The sequence below is a fragment of the Vigna unguiculata genome, chromosome 10 (genome assembly GCF_037176805.1).
Source record: "Vigna unguiculata cultivar grain cowpea cultivar isolate G323 ecotype 2 chromosome 10, ASM3717680v1, whole genome shotgun sequence".
Classification (NCBI taxonomy): domain Eukaryota; kingdom Viridiplantae; phylum Streptophyta; class Magnoliopsida; order Fabales; family Fabaceae; genus Vigna; species Vigna unguiculata.
This window is the reverse complement of record NC_140801.1, coordinates 37409993-37428567: the sequence shown is the minus strand read 5'-3', so window position 1 is coordinate 37428567 and position 18575 is coordinate 37409993. Positions and strand designations below refer to the sequence as shown.

General features: G+C 41.9%; 1 protein-coding gene across 2 annotated transcripts; it reads left to right on the top strand.

Annotated features, from left to right (window-relative positions):
- The first annotated feature begins 350 nt into the window (after positions 1 to 350).
- LOC114166994 (putative disease resistance RPP13-like protein 1) lies at positions 351 to 18490 on the top strand. 2 transcript variants are annotated; one of them, XR_014985357.1, is made up of 4 exons: positions 351 to 4283; positions 4692 to 4789; positions 7003 to 7140; positions 17927 to 18490. XR_014985357.1 is itself a non-coding variant. In XM_028051880.2 (2 exons), the coding sequence occupies exon 1, from the start codon at positions 523 to 525 to the stop codon at positions 4261 to 4263; it is 3741 nt and encodes a 1246-aa protein (XP_027907681.2). In that variant the 5' UTR covers positions 351 to 522; the 3' UTR covers positions 4264 to 4283; positions 4692 to 5008. The 2 variants fall into 2 exon arrangements, 1 of the variants encoding a protein (XP_027907681.2); XM_028051880.2 differs by lacking the exons at positions 7003 to 7140; positions 17927 to 18490 and having other exon boundaries at positions 4692 to 5008.
- Positions 18491 to 18575: the final 85 nt, after the last annotated feature.

Sequence of the window (18575 nt, the reverse complement as noted above, 5' to 3'; positions counted from 1 at the left end):
CAATAATTGCTACAGACATTGTGTCATCAACAATAGTTGGACTAGGCTCCGTGACAAACAATATCACTCTGTTTCATAAATTTTTTCATAGACACAAAGAATGAAAAAGGAAATATACTGAATATCTTTGATTAACTCAAATCAACTTATTCTGTCTCAACCATTGAATTTGTAATTAATATATCCACGTTATATTAATTTAGATAGTGGGTACATTCCCTGAGATTCCATGTTAAAAAAAGTATCGAAACATGAACCTTATCTTTAAAAGAGCGACACCCACCACCACTAAACATCTAAGGTAGGCGTCTTCAATCTCTACCATCGAATTTTTAACTAATATATCACATATCTAACGGTTAATTTTGAGGGTAGGTATTTCACAGAGCTACGCAACTTAAAGTGAAGATGGTTCACTGAAATTCCTTTCCTTTCTGATCTCATCCGTCAAGAACCAACCCAGTTTACTGCAACCATAACATTTCCTTTCTGAGAAATAATCACTTGTTTGCTGTTGAAATCATGGCATTAGCCGTTGTAGGTGGTGCACTCCTTTCTGCTTTCATTGACGTTCTTTTTGACAGACTAGCTTCCCCTGAGCTTGTCAACTTCATCCGTGGAAAAAAGCCTGACAAATTGCTTCAAAAGATGAAGAGCCAGCTGCTTGTGGTTAAAGTTGTGCTTGCTGATGCTGAGAAGAAACAAATCACAAACTCCAATGTCAAAGAATGGCTCGATCTTCTCAATGATGTTGTCTACCAGGCTGATGACTTACTTGACGAAGTTTCTACTAAAGCTGCTACTCAAAAGGGGGTAAGTCATTCCTTTTCTCACCTTTTCCAAAGGAACAAGCTTGTTAATGTTAGTAAGTTGGAGGGCATTGTTGAAAGATTAGATGATATTTTAAAACAAAAGGAGAGTCTCGATTTGAAGGAGATTGCGGTGGAAAACAATCAACAATGGAATGCTCAGACAACATCTCTGGAAGGTAGATATGGTATGTACGGTAGGGATAAAGACAAGGAGGCCATAATGAAGTTGGTGTTAGAGGATAGCAGTGATGGTGAAGAAGTGTCTGTGATCCCTATTGTAGGCATGGGTGGGGTTGGAAAAACAACTTTGATCCGATCTGTGTATAACGATGGCAAGTTGAACGGGACATTCAAATTGAAGGCATGGATTTGTGTTTCTGATATATTTGATATTGTGAAAGTCACAAAAACTATGCTAGAGGAAATTACGCAAAAGCCTTGTAAATTGAATGATCTAAACTTAATTCAACTTGACTTGCTGGAGAAACTGAAAGGTAAAAAATTCTTGATTGTCTTGGATGATGTTTGGATCGAGGATTGTGATAGCTGGAGTAGTCTTACAAAACCATTTCTAAGTGGGATTAGGGGGAGCAAAGTTCTCGTGACAACCCGCAATGAAAGTGTAGCAGCTGTAGTCCCTCTTCATACTGTTGAAGTATATCATCTAAACAAATTGTCAGATGAAGATTGTTGGTTGGTGTTTGCAAGCCATGCATTTCCACTCTCAGAAGGCAGTCACAATAGAGAATCTCTAGAGAAGATTGGGAAGGAGATTGTTAAAAAGTGTAATGGGTTGCCTTTAGCTGCACAGTCTCTTGGAGGAATGCTAAAAAGAAAGCACGCAATAAGGGATTGGAATAATGTACTTGAAAGTGACATTTGGGAACTTCCCGAAACTCAGTGTAAGATTATCCCAGCACTCAGGATTAGTTACAATTATCTCCCTCCACAATTAAAACGGTGCTTTGTTTATTGTTCACTATTCCCCAAGGATTATGAATTTCAAAAAGATAAACTAATCCTGCTGTGGATGGCTGAAGATCTTGTAAAACCATCAAGAAAAGGAAAAACTTTAGAAGAGGTTGGTCAGGAGTATTTTGACGATTTGGTTTCAAGATCGTTTTTCCAATGTTCGAGTTCTTGGAGCTGGGGTAATCATTTCGTGATGCATGACCTGATGCATGATCTAGCAACCTTCCTTGGTGGGGATTTCTATTTCAGAGCAGATGAACATGGAAAAGAAACCAAAATTGATAGAAAGACTCGCCATTTGTCTTTTACAAGATTAAGTGATCCGGTCTCAGATACTGAAGTTCTTGACAGGGTAAAATTTTCGAGAACTTTCTTACCAACCTATTTTCACTATTCTCCCTTCAAAAACAGAAAGACACCATGTATTATAGTGTCGATGCTCAAGTACTTGAGAGTTTTATCATTTTCTGATTTAAAATGTCAGCTTGTTTTGCCTGATTCAATAGGTGAATTGATCCATTTGCGTTATCTAGATCTCACTTCTACAGGTATAGAAACACTGCCAGAGTCATTGTGCAATTTGTATAATTTACAAACTTTGATGTTGGCTTTTTGCTATAGGCTGACTAAGTTGCCTAGTGCAATGCAAAATCTAGTAAACTTGCGTCGTCTTGAAATTTTTGAAAGTTCCATAGAAGAGATGCCTAAAGGAATGGGGAAACTAAATCAATTACAGAGGTTGGATTTATACATTGTGGGCAAGCATAAAGAGAATAGTATCAAAGAATTGGGAGGATTCCCAAATCTCCATGGCCGGTTTTCTATTGAGAAATTGGAGAATGTTACTAATGGCGAAGAAGCATTAGAAGCCGGGATATTGAATAAGAAGTACATTAGCATTTTAGACTTGCAATGGTCTTTAAGTAACGATAGTAGCATCGACTTTCAAATTGAATTAGATGTACTCGGCAAGTTACAACCTCACCAAGACTTGAAATCCCTTAGAATAAAAGGTTATAATGGAACAAGATTTCCCAAATGGATGGACAATTTATCCTACCGCTACATGAAATCTTTGCATTTAAAAAATTGTAACAATTGTTGCATGCTTCCTTCACTTGGGCAACTACCGTCTCTCGAGAACATCCTTATTTCAGAGATGAATTCGGTGAAGACTATTGATGCAGGCTTTTATAAGAGGGAAGATTGTTCATCTGTGGCACCCTTTCCTTCCCTTAAATCTCTATACATTTTTAATATGCCTTGTTGGGAGATGTGGAGTTCCGATTCAAAAGCTTTTCCTGTGCTTGAGGAACTTTATATAAAAAACTGCCCCAAACTAAAGGGAGATTTGCCAAATCACCTTCTTACTCTGCAAACACTCAAGATTAAAAGTTGCCAGCTTCTTGTCTCTTCATTCCCAAGGGCTCCCGCCCTTCGAACATTAAAGATATGCGAAAGCAACAAAGTGGGCTTACAAGCATTTCCTCAATCGGTGGAATCTATAAAAATAACAGGAAGCCCAATGGTGGAGTCCATGATGAAGGCCATCACTGAAATCCAACCTACTTGCCTGAATGACTTGTCATTAAATGATTGTTCGTCAGCCATATCTTTTCCAGGTGATCGTCTTCCTTCATCACTGAAAACTCTAAATATCAGTGGCTTAAACAAATTGAACTTCCCGGTGCTACATAAACATGAATTACTGGAATCCCTGTCAATAAATAATAGTTGTGATTCACTAAAGTCTTTCCCACCGGCTATCTTTCCAAATCTCACCAGACTCGAAATCCAAAACTGTGAAAATCTAGAATCTCTTCTGGTCTTAGGGTCAGAGTCGATGAAGAGTCTGAATTATTTTGTAATTGGGGACTGCCCCAACTTTGTATCATTCCCAGGAGAAGGATTTTCTGCGCCCAATTTGACTCGTTTAATAGTTTATGCCTGTGCCAAGTTGAAGTCATTGCCGCATCAGATGGGAACTCTTCTCCCAAAGATGGAATATCTTGGCATATCCAACTGCCAACAAATTGAGTGTTTTCCTGGAGGAGGTATGCCACCTAACTTGACAACAGTTAGGATCGAGAATTGTGAGAAACTAGTGATGAGCTTAGGAGGGATATCGATTGATATGGTTACCTCTCTCGATGTCTATGGCCCATGTGATGGCATCAACGCCTTCCCGAAGGAGGGATTGTTGCCTCCCTCCCTTACGTCTCTGTATCTAGTTGATTTCTCAAGTCTGGATACGTTGGAGTGCAAGGGCCTTCTCCATCTCACATCCCTGAAAACATTAGTCATTAGAAATTGCAAAAAGCTGGAGAATATCGCTGGAGAAAGGCTGCCTGTCTCTCTAGTAAAATTAATTATAAAAGATTGTCCCTTGCTGCAAAAACGATGCCACGTAAAGGACCGTCAAATTTGGCCTAAAATCTGCCATGTCCGTGGGATACAGGTTGACGGTAGATGGATTTAGTGAGGAAGAATGATGAGCAGGTAATTCTCCTTCTTTCACTTACGTAATCACCATATAACCATGAAAAACTATTTTTGTCAATGTTGCTTTTCATTTCATGGCTTACGCTTTAACATTTAAAGAGTCTTAACTTATTTAATTCTTGAGTTTGATACTTCACTGGAATAGCAAGGTTAAACGAAACCTAGCTTTTATTTTATTTATATTTGATTTATAGTGATTTCATTTTAATGTAAACGTACTCACTGCAGAACTGAGTTTTGCACTTTTTCTTAATCATATCAGTTTGCCAGTGTGGTCAGTACCAAGATTTTTCTTAGTATTTTGTAGAGCACAAACTGAAAATGTCGCATACTCTTCAACTGCTAGCCATTTCGAATTCTCTGTTTGACATATATGAAAGTTTTTGTTTTTCTCAACAATTGTAGATAAAGATGGGAGAGGGAGCAATGAAAAAATCGAAGAGAATAACACTGATCCATGGCAGTGTTGTAGCACTGCAAACCCCTGAGAACATCTTACCTTGGTACGTGGAGTATGATATCTTTATCTCTCTTCAATCTTGTAATGACATCCAAAAGACAGAAGAAATCGTTTTCACTGTTTTTGGTCGAAATCCTTTAAATGTATAAGGAGAATCATGTCCAACCATCAACAAAATATAATTTGTAATTTAATCCAATTTAATAATAGAGAATGTGTGGTTAGCAATAATACAATTTATAACATTGAAATATTGAATAAATTACTTTTTTCCTTGACTAGAATTATACTCATGGATAATTATAATCATTGGTAATACTACTATGTTTATGTTAATGTTAGTTATTATCCATAATTATACTTAATTAAAAGATGTTGAATATGAAATATTATAGTGAAGAAAATATTACTCTAGAGAAAGGTGAGTATAAAATTTAGAACGGAGGATCTTGACTTGGTTTCTTAACAAAGAAAATATTTGAGATTTTTTTTAATTTTTTAATTTAAAAATATTGTCACATGTCAAGTGAATCTCAATTTGATCTCTGTATTTATTTTTGGGATAATAATATTTTGACAATTAAATTTTGACAATTTTCTCCTACATCCTGATGTGACATCTTCTAAATGGGTTTGGAATATAGAGAAATGAAAAAATTGGAAGTCAACTAGAAGATGTTGATGTTGTAAAAGAAAATTATCAAAATTTAGTTGTTAAAAAATCATTTTTCTTATTATTTTTATTTAGCTCAGTCCCAATTTGTTTTTCAAATTGTACAATTTTTTCATTCTATTTGAGACCAAATTTAACTCTTATATAAATATTATAAAGATAATTTTATTAAAATTGATAATTTTATTAAATATTTTTAACAATATTAAGTTTGTTTAAATTTATATAATATATTAAATTAAATTTAAAATATATTTATTTTAAATTGTTTTAAAATTTTACATTTGAATTTACAAAGATGGTATTTTTAAATCAACTCTAACATTTCTATAAAAACTATTGATATATAATATTATACAAATATATTAATATAAATATATAAAAAATTTATACAATTATTTAAAATATAAATTCACATAAAAAATAATATTATTTAAAATATAATATATACTTATTGATAATACAAATTATTTGCACTATAATATAAAACAAATTATAATGTAATAAAAGTATTACATTACCCAATTTTTTTATTGACACGTATGTACAATTTTAATTATTTGATCATTTTCTTATTTCTACCTTTTCTAAAATAAAATAAAATAATTTTTTTATGATTTTTTATGATTAAAAAATGAGAAAAAATATTTTTTATGATTAAAAAAAATGTAATGAAAATTGAAAAAAAATATTGTAATAATGAACACAAAAATAATTGTCTCATGAACTTTGCTATTTATATTAAGTTTAGGGATCCTTACTTGACTAGGCCTTGACCACATGATTAGTTATCCAAGGGGTGTACTTGGAAGAAGACAACGTACCAATACTTGAAGCTGGAAAAATAAAGACAGAAGACAAGACAAGATGTGCAGCTTAGAAAAAATTAGGTCAGAATGTTTTTTACTGATATATATATATATAAGGGTATTTTTATGAATTAAAGTTTAACAGGTACGGGTATCCACGGGTACAGATACTATGATACCTATACCCGCCCCGTTAACATGCGGGTAGCAAAAATACTCATACCCACGGGTAGCGGGAATCCATTTTTAATATCCATTTTCTACCTATTGCGGGTTTTATCCGCGGATACCCGTGAGTATAGATTTTTTTGACATCCCTAGTTGTAACTGAGATTACATAGTATTTATTTCTCTTTTTCTCTTATTTGTGGATTTTATTTGCTAAATCAGCAAAAACTTGTGTCATTCTTATAAGATGTGATCAAAATTGGATGACTTTACTTGCCTCATATTCATGTTATGTTTTCTTTACTTGTATTGAATTTATTTGGATAAAAATTTATACAAAAGATAAATGTAAGAAGTTTTTGCCTAAATAATCTTGGAGTAGTAACATAAGAGAGATCTTACAAATTGGACAATCTTTATAAACTTCATTTATCTTTTTTTTCTACATCTGGCTTTGGAAAATATTATAATAAGATATCTCTTACAGCCTGATAAATAGAAGGCAAAACATTGCCTCAATTTTATTAGGAACTAGCCTGTAAATTTTTTTAATTTTATTTAGGAAAATATATAATTCAACTTACTTTAAATAAATTGTTCCTGCAGAGAACAAACAAGATAAGTTAGGCACAAGCGTCACCTTACCCATGTAGCCCGCTATCTCCTCAATTGGCCTTTTCCCGGTTGGTACATATCGGCTTGGACCCAGGAGGGGTTACCTGCAGAAGGGACTCCGAACCTCAAGTGAGTCAAAGCTCTCAAAAAGGTCAAATCAGATGATTAATGGAGTAATAAATGCGTACCTTTAATTACTGGGATCCACGTGTATTTATAGAGTATTAATTATGTTTGGTTATGCCATGGGTCGGGCCTTAGCCTGGGCCCTAGTTTGGGTTGTAAGTGGGCCTGACCCTTACCCAGGCCCTTAGTTTGATTATTGTGGGCTTATTGAACATAGGGGGTTTTGCTAGGCGTATTAAGGTACTCAGCCTAAACCGACTACTTCCCTTAACGGTTTGTGTTGCTCATATGCTGTCTTAGGCAAGTTATTCTTCTGGATGTTTATGTTATCAGTTCAGGCCGGCTAGGCTTAGATCGGCTCAGCCTAGGCCGGTTACTTGAATGTTTTGGTGTGTAGGTATGGAGATCGTTTTATTATTATTTCGTTAAGTTAGCTTGGTGTGGTACACTAGTCCTCCAGCCTTGATCGACATAGGTGTCGGTCAAGGGTGGTATGTGTTAATATGCTAGTGGGACCGGCTAGGTGTGGTACACCAGTCTCCCAGCCTTTAAGTGTGATGAACAGTGTTAAGGCTAAAGGCGAGAAATGGTTGATGGCAGGTGAAGGGATGTCAGGGGTCAAATCAAAGGGGTTTTTGTGCCGTCGTTTTTAAGACTCGTGTCTTTTGGAATGATTGTGTCGATTGGTATGGGTTGTTATTTTGGCGGGAAGAGGTTTTTGCCATTTGGGATTCTGGCCTATAAATGTGGATTTTAAAACGATTAAGGGTTTGGTGGTTCATTTGTGAGAAAATTTCCAGTCAGAGATCTTGTGTCCATTTTCCTGTCCGACTTGTTCCCAATTCCAGCCGACATCTTTCCAGAAAAAAGAGAAAAGGTATGTCTAGTAGTGATAGCGTGTCGTTGTCTACGTCTAGTAGTGAGAGTATAGAGTCTGGGAGGAGTAGAGGTAGACATGTTGAAGAGGAGAGCACCAGTTCTGGGGGTATGGTAGGTGAAATCCCTATGGAAACAGTGAGGGAGGTTCGAGAAGACCCCCCAGAGGAGTTGGCGGAGAGTAACTGGCTGGCCAAGGGGGTTACGGGTGGGTGGCTTCCGACGTTCGTAATCAATTATCCTTATTTCGGTGGTCTCGCTTGTTGAACTCTTGGCTGAATTGTACACCTGTTATCGCAAAAGGTGTAAGCGGGGGTATTGTTTCCCTGGAGAGGGTGAGCGACATCGACCGTCTGTGTCACGGGCAAGAGGGGGCAACCAAGAAGTTCTTCTATATGTACATGTGCCACTTTTCTCAGCTACATGTGCGGTAGCCACTGGACAATTTCATCATGGGTGTGTTGCGCGCGCTGAACGTTGCACCTACGCAGCTGCACCCAAACAGTTGGGCTTACATGCAAGCCTTCCGCATTTTGTGCCAATCCCATATATGTAGCCTTCTCCTTACGCATTTCTGTACTTCTATGATACTAGGCCCCGCCAACTGACTACTTGGCTATCTCTGATAAGTCGTCCCAGCATCAGTAGACTGGACGCATTTTCCCAGTCCTTCAAGCATTTTAAAGACGAATACTTCAAAGTTGTGGTGAAGGAAGAGGGCAACTCCTATTTCTTGAACGCAAATGGGAGTACGAAGTTCGCATTTAGTTGGACGGAGACCACCTCTCGGTATAAGGATATGGGCACCGACAAGTTGTCGGCGGGGGATAAGGAGGTGGTGGAGACCTTGATGAAGTTTGTTGATAAGTTGCCCACTAAGGGCCTAGTTAGAGTTTATAATTCGGTGCACCCGATTATTGATATTGAAGGTATCTGTTTGTTACTTAAACTGTGTTAATGATTCTAAGTTGTTTTAACCGGAGTTTAATATGTTATTGTAGGGCACATGGCGCAATTGGGAAAGAAGAATTTGGCGCTCTTCTAGACGTTGAGGAAAGAAATGGCTGCTAAAGCCAAGGCAGCTGGGAAGACTGATGTTCCCAACCTGCAGGAATCGGTGGTCGAGGTACACCTGCACGGTAGGACGAAGAGGAAGGCCGAGTTGCCGCCTCGACCCGGCAAGGGGAAGGATGTGAAGAAGGTGAGGGCGGCATTACTCAAGGCGGGGTCAGCTAGTGGGGCGGGATCGGTCAATGGGGCGAATGGACCGGAGTTCGGTTTGATCGAGTTGCCGGAGATATCTGTCAGAAAGGATATTGCGATCAACCTCCCAGATATCATCATCAACTCCATTGACGGTATGGAGGCGGATCATATTGTGAGGACGATGGTCAAGTTTGGAAGAAAAGCATTGATATTAAGCCGTCGTGTTGGGTCTCTATATCGATGGGAAGTAAAGGAGGGAGGTAGGGAAAAAGTTGAAGAGTTGCAGGGAAAGGTGGACAAGTTTAAGGAGGAGAGGGTCGCGTGGAAGAGAGAAAGGGAGAGTCGGAGGAGGAGAGAAAAAGGCTGTGAACATGGAAGGTTCGTTGTTTGGACTCAGAGGGAAAATTGAACAAGAAGATAGAAGATTTGGAGGCAGACTACGATGAGCTGAAAGAAAAATATGATGGTGTTGTAGGTGAACTTGATGACTTGAAGGGTTGCATCATCCAAGAGCACATCAACGACTTTCAAAAGGGATTGCGGCAAGCGGCATTTTTTCATCAAGATATTGATGCCGCTGATTCGAAATTTGATGTGAACAAGGATGTTGTTGACGGGAAGCTTATCAATGAGGATGAGAGCAGTCCGGATGAGGAGGCGGCCAAAGAAGAGAAGGAGGCGGAAGATGCCGTGGAGGGGGCCCATGATGCAACAAAATAGGACTTTGATTTCTAATGATTTGAAAATATTATTGAGCCTATGTCTGTAATAATTGGTACATTTAGTTCGTGATACTTGGTACATTGCTTTTGCATTTATGTTTAATGTGATTGATGTTTTGTTTGCTATTTTGTGTGCCAGATGATGATGATTTGTGATGTATGTTATGTTTGGCGAAATCGATTATATGTTAAGGGTGTTCGACCCAGGCCGCTTACTTGTAGTAAGGGTGGGGAACTTAAACGAATTTACCACGAGTTAAGGGTGTTTGACCCAGACCGCTTACTTGTGGTAAGGGTGGGGAACTTAAACGAATTAACCACGAGTTAAGGGTGTTTGACCCAGGCCGCTTACTTGTGGTAAGGGTGGAGAACTTAAACGAATTAACCACGAGTTAAGGGTGTTCGACCCAGGCCGCTTACTTGTGGTAAGGGTGGGGAACTTAAACGAATTAACCACGAGTTAAGGGTGTTCGACCCAGGCCACTTACTTGTGGTAAGGGTGGGGAACTTAAACGAATTAACCACGAGTTAAGGGTATTCGACCCAGGCCGCTTACTTGTGGTAAGGGTGGGGAACTTAAACGAATTAACCACGAGTTAAGGGTGTTCTACCCGGGCCGCTTACTTGTGGTAAGGGTGGGGAACTTAAACGAATTAGAAGTCAAATAGAGAGTAGTCGTAAAGTTGGGAACCCTTTGTATTATTCATTGAATCTGGGGTGCCTCGTTAAAACCTCCCTGGCTAAAACCCTCCTTAGGGAAAAAAGACCAGGTGAGGAAAAAGAGCACACCCAGGGTTACAAGTATTCGGTTCAATACAGTATACATTTAACTAAAGTAGAATTTGAGGTGGGACACATTCCAAGTGTTGGGTATCTCTTCCCCAGATAAATGTTCCAGGCGATAAGTTCCTCCTCTTGCGTCTTCACATATGCGGTATGGGCCGTCCCAGTTGGCGGAGAACTTACCATCCTTCTTTCTTGCACTGCTGGCCATTCTCCATACTAAGTCTCCGCTTACGAATGATCATGGACATAGGTTTGCGTTATACTTTCTGGCAGCTCTTCGTTTAGCGGCCTAGTTGCGTATCTGGGATTTTTCTCTGAGTTCGGGTAGGAGGTCGAGATGAGTGGCCATGTTTTGGTGGTTGCGGGTTGGGTCGTACAATTCTCGGCGCAGGGATGGTTCGCGAATTTCGACCGATATCATGGCATCTGCACCGTAAACTAGGCTGAACGGGGACTCGTTTGTTGATGATTGAGGGGTGCACTTGTAAGCCCATAGCACTTCTACCAGCTCCTCGGGCCGTCGGCCTTCGGCACTATCTAATCTCTTGCGCAATTCCACTAGGATAACTTTGTAAATCGCCTCTGCTTGTCCATTTGTTTGTGGGTGTTCTACAGAACTTGTGATGTGTTTGATTCCCAGACCAGTGTAGAACTTGGCTAGCTCCTTATCTATAAATTGTCGGCCATTATCGATGATGATAGTATGTGGAACACCATATCTACATATAATATCTTTCCAAACGAACTGCTGGACTTGCTGGGTCGTGATCGTGGTCAGCGGCTTGGCCTCTATCCATTTGGTGAAATAGTCAACGGCTACAATCAGGAATTTCACCTGCCCCTTGCCGGGGGAGAAGGGGTCAAGGATATCCATTCCCCATTTAGCAAAGGGCCATGGGGATAGTATGGAGTGGAGTTGTTCTTGTTTCTGGTGGATGAGGTTGTCATGTTTTTGGCATGGTTTGCACTTTCTGACGTAGTCTTGGCAGTCTGCTTCTATAATCGGCCAGAAGTAGCCGGCTCGAAGGATTCTAGTGGCCATATTGCGTGCGCCGGAATGGTATCCGTAAATACTTTCATGTAACTCCTTAATGATATACTGCGCTTGTTCTGTAGTGACACATTTAAGAAGTGGTTGGTTGTACCCGCGTTTGTAGAGGTCATCGCCTATCATGGTATACCTGGCGGCCTTAGCCAGCAAAGTTTTGTCAGCATCTTGGGGTGGGTTGCCGGTTTGGAGGTATTGGATATAGGGGGTGGTCCAATTGTGGGTTTGGGGAGGGGTGGTATTGTCGGCTGGGGAGTGGGTCAAGTTATGGCAGGTATTTGTGATGGAAGGTGTAGATAACGTTTGCTGTAACAGGGATCGATGGCGGCTTTTTAATTTGGTGTTGGCTAATTTGGAGAGGATGTCGGCTCTGATGTTGTCGGTCCTGGGGATGTGTTCGATGCGGACTCGTTCAAAGGCGGATTGAATGACTGCGCGAACCAAATGGTAATATTGTAGAAGGATGGGGTCTTTAATCTGGAATTCGTCATTTAGGTGTCCTACAATAAGCTTGGAGTCGGTTTTGCACGTTAACGTCTTGACACCAACTTCGCGGGCAAGGAAAAGGCCGACGAGGATGGCTTCGTATTCGGCTTGGTTGTTGGATGTTTTGAAGGCAAAGTGGAGGGATTTTTCAATGAGGATGTCGTTAAGCCCTTCTAACACGATGCCAGCACCGACACCTTTCAGATTCGAGGAACCATCTACATGAAGCGTCCACTGGTCCTCTGTGGGTGTTTGTTGGAGGTCATTAAAAAAATCTAGGAGGCATTGGGCTTTAATGGGGCCATGGGGTTTGTAGCGAATGTTGAATTCCGACAGCTCGACGGCCCAAGATGACATCCGTCCTGCTAGGTCTGGTTTTTGCAATATTTTTTGGATTGGGTAGTCGGTTTCGACGGTGATGCTGTGGTTTTGGAAGTATGGGCGTAGGCGGCGAGCTGCGTGAACCAAGGACAGGACCAACTTCTCCACCATTTGATATCTGGTTTCAGGATCTTGCAGCGTTCTGGTAATGAAGTAGACAGGATGTTGCATGCCCTCTATATCTTGGACAAGCGCGATGCTGACGGTGTGGTCGGTGGCTGTGATGTACACTAGGAGGGGTTGGCGAGTGTCTGGCTTGTGGAGGATAGGTGGTGAGGTTAGGGTGGTTTTTAGTTTTTGAAAGATTTGTTCACAGTCGTCAGTCCACGTGAACCGGGTGGATTTCTTGAGGAGTTGGACTATGGGTTGGGTTTGTTCAGCCAGTTTGGACAGGAAGCGAGAAATTGCGGTAAGGCGGCCTATAAGGCGTTGGACCTCTTTGATGGTAGTGGGACTGCGCATTTCGATAATTGCCTTGCACTTTTCGGGATTGGCCTCTATACCGCACTAGGTTAACATGAATCCGAGAAATTTACCACGGTCGACGCCAAAGACACACTTGTCAGGGTTGAGGCGAATGTTGTATTAGCATAATGCGGAGAAGACCACCGAGAGGTCCTGGGCATGTTGGTGGTGGCTTGGAGACTTGACAACCATTTCGTCAACGTATACCTCGACACATTGTCCCATTAGATGGCTGAAAACTTTGTCCATCAACCGTTGGTAGGTTGCTCCAGCATTCTTAAGATCAAAGGGCATAACTCTGTAAAACTAGTTGGCGTCATCCATGATGAAGTCGGTCTTATTCATGTCAGATGCAGCCATAGGGATTTGATTGTATCCGAAATATGCATCCAAGAAGCTAAGTACTTTATTCCCTGCCACGCCGTCAACAAGCCGGTCGATATTGGGTAAGGAGTAGGCATCTCGAGGATAGGCCTTGTTTAAATCTGTGTAGTCTACGCACATCCACCATTTGCCATTGGCTTTCTTCACCAAGACTACATTAGAAAGCCAAGTGGTGTATTGAGCTTCTTCGATGAATCCTGCGCTCAGTAACTTGTCGGCTTCGGCCTTAGTTGCTAGGCATCGTTCTTCGCCAAGTTTGCGTTTTTTCTGGGAGATGTAGCGGGCTTCATTGTAGATGGATAGCTTGTGGGATGCTACCAGAGGGTCTACCCTAGGTAAGTCAGTGGTTGACTAGGCAAAAAGGTCCGTGTTGTTGCCAAGGATAGGTGTGATGATGGCACGCTCGTCAGAGTTCAAACCGGTGCCTAAGTTGATGGAGTGGCCATTTGGAAGTTCAAGAGGGGAAGTTTCTTCGACAGGTTCGAGACAAACATTGCGGCCCACTCTGGGGTCTAGATCTTCGCCTGATAGGGCGATGCCGGAGCCAGGTGGGCGCTCAATGTGGTTGGTTTGATGGATTGGGAGTTGTGGGCATAGGCTGGCCATGTAGCATTCGCGTGCCATTCGTTGGTCGCAATGGACGGTGAGGATGTCACTAGAAGGGGAAGGGAACTTCATGGCCAAATGGGGGGTGGAGACGACAACGCCAAAGGTGTTGAGTGAAGGGTGGCCAAGGAGGACATTGTAGGATGTGGGCGCGTCAACGATAAGGAAGCGGATGGGAATGGTTTTGGTTTGGGTTCCATCGCGAAACACGGTGTGAAGGTCAATGTAGCCGCGGGTGGTAACTTGTTCACTCAAGAAGCCACAGATTGGTTCGTCATATGGAACCATGGCAGTATTCGGAAGCTGGAGTTTTTGATAGGTGGCCCAGTAGAGAATGTCGACAGAGCTGCCTTGGTCAACAAGGACTTTCTTGACGGCGTAGTTTTCGATTTCAACAGTGATGACCATGGGGTCGTCTTGTTGGTGGTCGAGGCCGTGAAAGTCGTCGTCTGTGAAGATGACGGGAGGCATGCGGCGTCTGTGATGGGAATAGGTAATGTGGTTGATGGATTGAATATGGCGGAGGTGTTTCTTTCTGGCAGAAGAGGTGGATCCTCCACTAGCAAAGCCACCAGAGATGGTGTTGATAGTGCCGCGTAGGGGAGGATCAGCGGGGGTGATATCGGTGCGGGCCGATTGGGGATCCTGGTTAGCGGGTTGGGTGGGGCGTCTGTCGTGGCGAGAGTCGTGTGGAGGGCATCTGTGGTCAGATCAAGAGGGGTGACGGGATCGAGAGAGATGATCATCTCTACGGATGAAGCGGCGAAAGTGACCAGCACGGACCAGTTCTTCTATTTTATCCTGGAGTGCTTTGCAGTATTCTGTAGTGTGGCCATGGTTGCGATGGTATCGGCAATACTTGGTCATATCTGCATTAGGGGGAGTAGTTGTCTTTCGTGGTGGTGAAATGAGGTCAGCTTGTAGGGCCTCGTCAAGGAGGCGGGATCGGGCTATAGTGAGGGAAGCATATCTGGTAAAACGGGGTTGGGTGGAGAATGCTCTAAGCGGTTCACCTTGTTCTTGCCTAATTCCCAGAAGGGAGATCGTGGTGGTTTGATGTGGTCGGCTGCCGGCGAAATGGGTGGAGAACATATGGAAGAGTGCGTCGAAGTTGTCGATGAAGTAGGGTGGAAGGGTTGTAAACCATTCTAGAGTAGGGCCCTTGAGGGTGATGAGGAAGGCCTTGCAAAAGACCGCGTCCTGGGACGTGTACAGGGCGACATGGGTGATGTAGACTTTGAGGTGTTCGTCATGGTCAGTTTCACAGGTGTAGCGGTCCAGTGTGAAGGGTTCCCACTGGGCAGGCAGGGGGTGTTGGCGATGAAATCGGTGAAGGGGTGGCGACGCCTGAGTTGTTGTGGTGGTAGCGGATGGGGGGGATAGGATGGTGAACAAGAGTGGGAAAGGTGGAGGTGAAGTTGTGAGGGGGGATGTGGGTCGTCGGAAGGTAATGTAGGTTGTGAGGTGGGACATGGGTAGCGTGTAGGGTGGTGGGTATGTTGTAGGGGACCTGGGTGGTGGGGAGGGTGGCAGCCACGGTAGGGGTTACGGTGTGCCCTGGTTGGGTGGAGGGGAAATGAGTGGGATGGGTGGAGGGAATGGGTGTTTGTTGGGTGGTGAAGAAGGTGTGAGGGGTGGGGTTGTATTCGCTTTCCTCTTCTGTGGGCTGGAAGGTCGGGGACCTTGCAGCCTCAGACGCCTCCTTGGCTTTTCCTTTCAGGGTGGGATCAGCTTTGATCTTTCGCCTAAGGCGAGAGTTCTCTTGTCGTAGCGCCTCCATCTCATCAGCATTGCGTTTCTTCAGATCTGCTAGTTCTTGTTGCATCTGCGCCTGGCCGTCTAGGATGGCAGCTAGGTCAGGGGTGATGCTAGTAGGTCCTGAGGGACCAGCATCCGCTTGCTTGTTAACTTCAGCTCTGCTGCGGGTTGAAACCATCTTCGGAGAAAAACGGGTACTAAGGTGTTGTCTCGTGCCCCACGGTGGGCGCCAATTGTTCCTGCAGAGAACAAACAAGATAAGTCAGGCACAAGCGTCACCTTACCCATGTAGTCCGTTATCTCCTCAGTTGGCCTCTTCCCGGTTGGTACATATCGGCTTGGACCCAGGAGGGGTTACCTGCAGAAGGGACTCCGAAGCTCAAGTGAGTCAAAGCTCTCAAAAAGGTCAAATCAGATGATTAATGGAGTAATGAATGCGTACCTTTAATTATTGGGGTCCACGTGTATTTATAGAGTATTAATTATGTCTGGTTATGCCATGGGCCGGGCCTTAGCCTGGGCCCTAGTTTGGGCTGTAAGTGGGCATGGCCCTAACCCAGGCCCTTAGATTTGACTATTGTGGGCTTATTGAACATATGGGGGGTTTTGCTAGGTGTATTAAGGTACTCGGCCTAAACCGACTACTTCCCTTGACGGTTTGTGTTGCTCATATGCTGTCTTAGGCAAGTTATTCTTCTAGATGTTTATGTTATTGGTTCAGGTCGGCTAGGCTTAGATCGGCTCAGCCTACACCGGTTACTTGAATGTTTTTGTGTGTAGGTATGATGATCGTTTTATTATTATTTCGTTAAGTTAGCTTGGTGTGGTACATAAATAAATTTTGAATGTGTTAATAATAATATATAGGTAGGATAAGGAGGTAAAAGACATGATAATATTATTGTTAAAAGATATTTTAAAGAAAAATAATGTGATACTATAAACATTCTGCATAAGAAAAACAATAAAAATGGAGATTGATGTTTTAGTTTAATAAAAGCAATTTACTCTTTTAATTCAAATTGGGTTAATTGCAAAAGTATTGGTTGTTTTACTTTTACGATCTCTTATCATTCATATTGCCAAATTGATAAAATTGTATTTGATTATTTCTACTTTAAATTTGTATAAATTTTGTAACACCCCATTTAATTTATAAGCAAAATTAAACGTAGCATCGCATAAAATAACATACAAGCGTAGCTCGGGAGTTTGAAACTAAGCTCCCAACGATCCATGGCACACCACAATGCCCAAAAGAAAACGGGATAAAGAGTTAACTAAAAGTATATAAATCTAAAACCATTTATTTCGTGGGTCGCAGCCCTAGATGAACTCATACGGAAAATATAAACTAGTCCACGCGAACTATGCAGCGGAACCTCCATTTCCTTGCTGACCTCGGGAAGCTCGCCCATCTGCTCCCATCAATTAAATTGATGATCATCGCAAGAAAGAAGAACCACATACAAGACAACCATACAATAAACAGGGTAAGCTAGAGCCAACAACATTTTTATCATACAGTCAAATATATTTCTCACCAATTCAATATCCATACATCAACCAAGCATGTTATGACTTTCATTCAATACACTACGACTCGACTTGCCTCATCCGGATACGTATAACTTGGTCGGATTCAGCGGATGCTTGCGCTTGTGGTGGATACCTCTGCTCACCCTCGAGCTGCTCACCCCCGAACTATGTCTTACAAGTGTTATGATGGATCAATTTTCCCTCACCACAAGGTTAGCCCTTAATGAATTTCAGGCCACTTGCTACTCTCACCACAGGAGTCAGTTCGCTCTAGGTGAGACTAACTGTGATGAAAGAATAACCACCTCCTTAGAAGCTCCCTCAAGAAGGATCACTAGAAGCATGTCTAGAGGGGAGTCTTCTATTCCATCACCTTTATCTTTATTTTGCATTACTTTAGTTTGAATTCCCTAAGTTGGTTTCTAGTTGATTTATTTTGGTTGACTTGTTAACTTTGATCCAAAGTTGACCTTTGACCAAGATTAGATTAACTTAAACCAACATGCTAATCCTTGTTTGTCTTGTTTTGTAGGTAATTAAGAGAAAGTATAGCATGGCTAGGTGGCACTTGGTGATTGGAGCACTTGGATGAAGTGGAAGAGAGAGGAAAGCAAAAAGCATAAAGCAAAAGCAAAAGTAGACATGTACCTTGTCTCCTTTTGCCTTTGTGGTTTATGCCTTAGAAGGTCACTTGGTCTCCTTCCTCTTTTGGCCTAGAATCCTCATGGGAATGCCTCCACCAATCATCTCCCTTCACTTGGCCAAGACTCACTCTCACATTAGGTTTAGGGTTTGCTAGTTAATCCCTTTTCATGTTTTTGTATTTGCTAAAGGACCCCTATGAACTCCTATTTAAAGGGTGCTCCTTGTCTTGTAAAAGGGTTGATCATTTTATTTCTAAACTATTGTGTTTCAACCATTAAATTTTCGTGAGCTCTCCTTCCTAGAAGTGAACTCACCTTTGTCTTATCTTGCTTGCAAGTGGCGGCACCATCACTCATCTCTAGGGCTTGGTTGGCTTAGATCCCCCCCTATGAGTGGCGTGCTTCTTCCATGCTTCATCTTCTATGCTTTCCATTTTTATTGTTTCTTCTTTCATTTTTCTCTTTAGTGTTGTTATTGCCGTGTGTGTTTAAGCTTGAATCCAACTCTCTTCTTCCTTTCATGAGCTTGAGAAATGA

What these genes read in the sequence shown, in the direction of transcription:
- LOC114166994 (XM_028051880.2), top strand. Translation starts at nt 523, where the DNA reads ATGGCATTAGCCGTTGTAGGTGGTGCACTCCTTTCTGCTTTCATTGAC.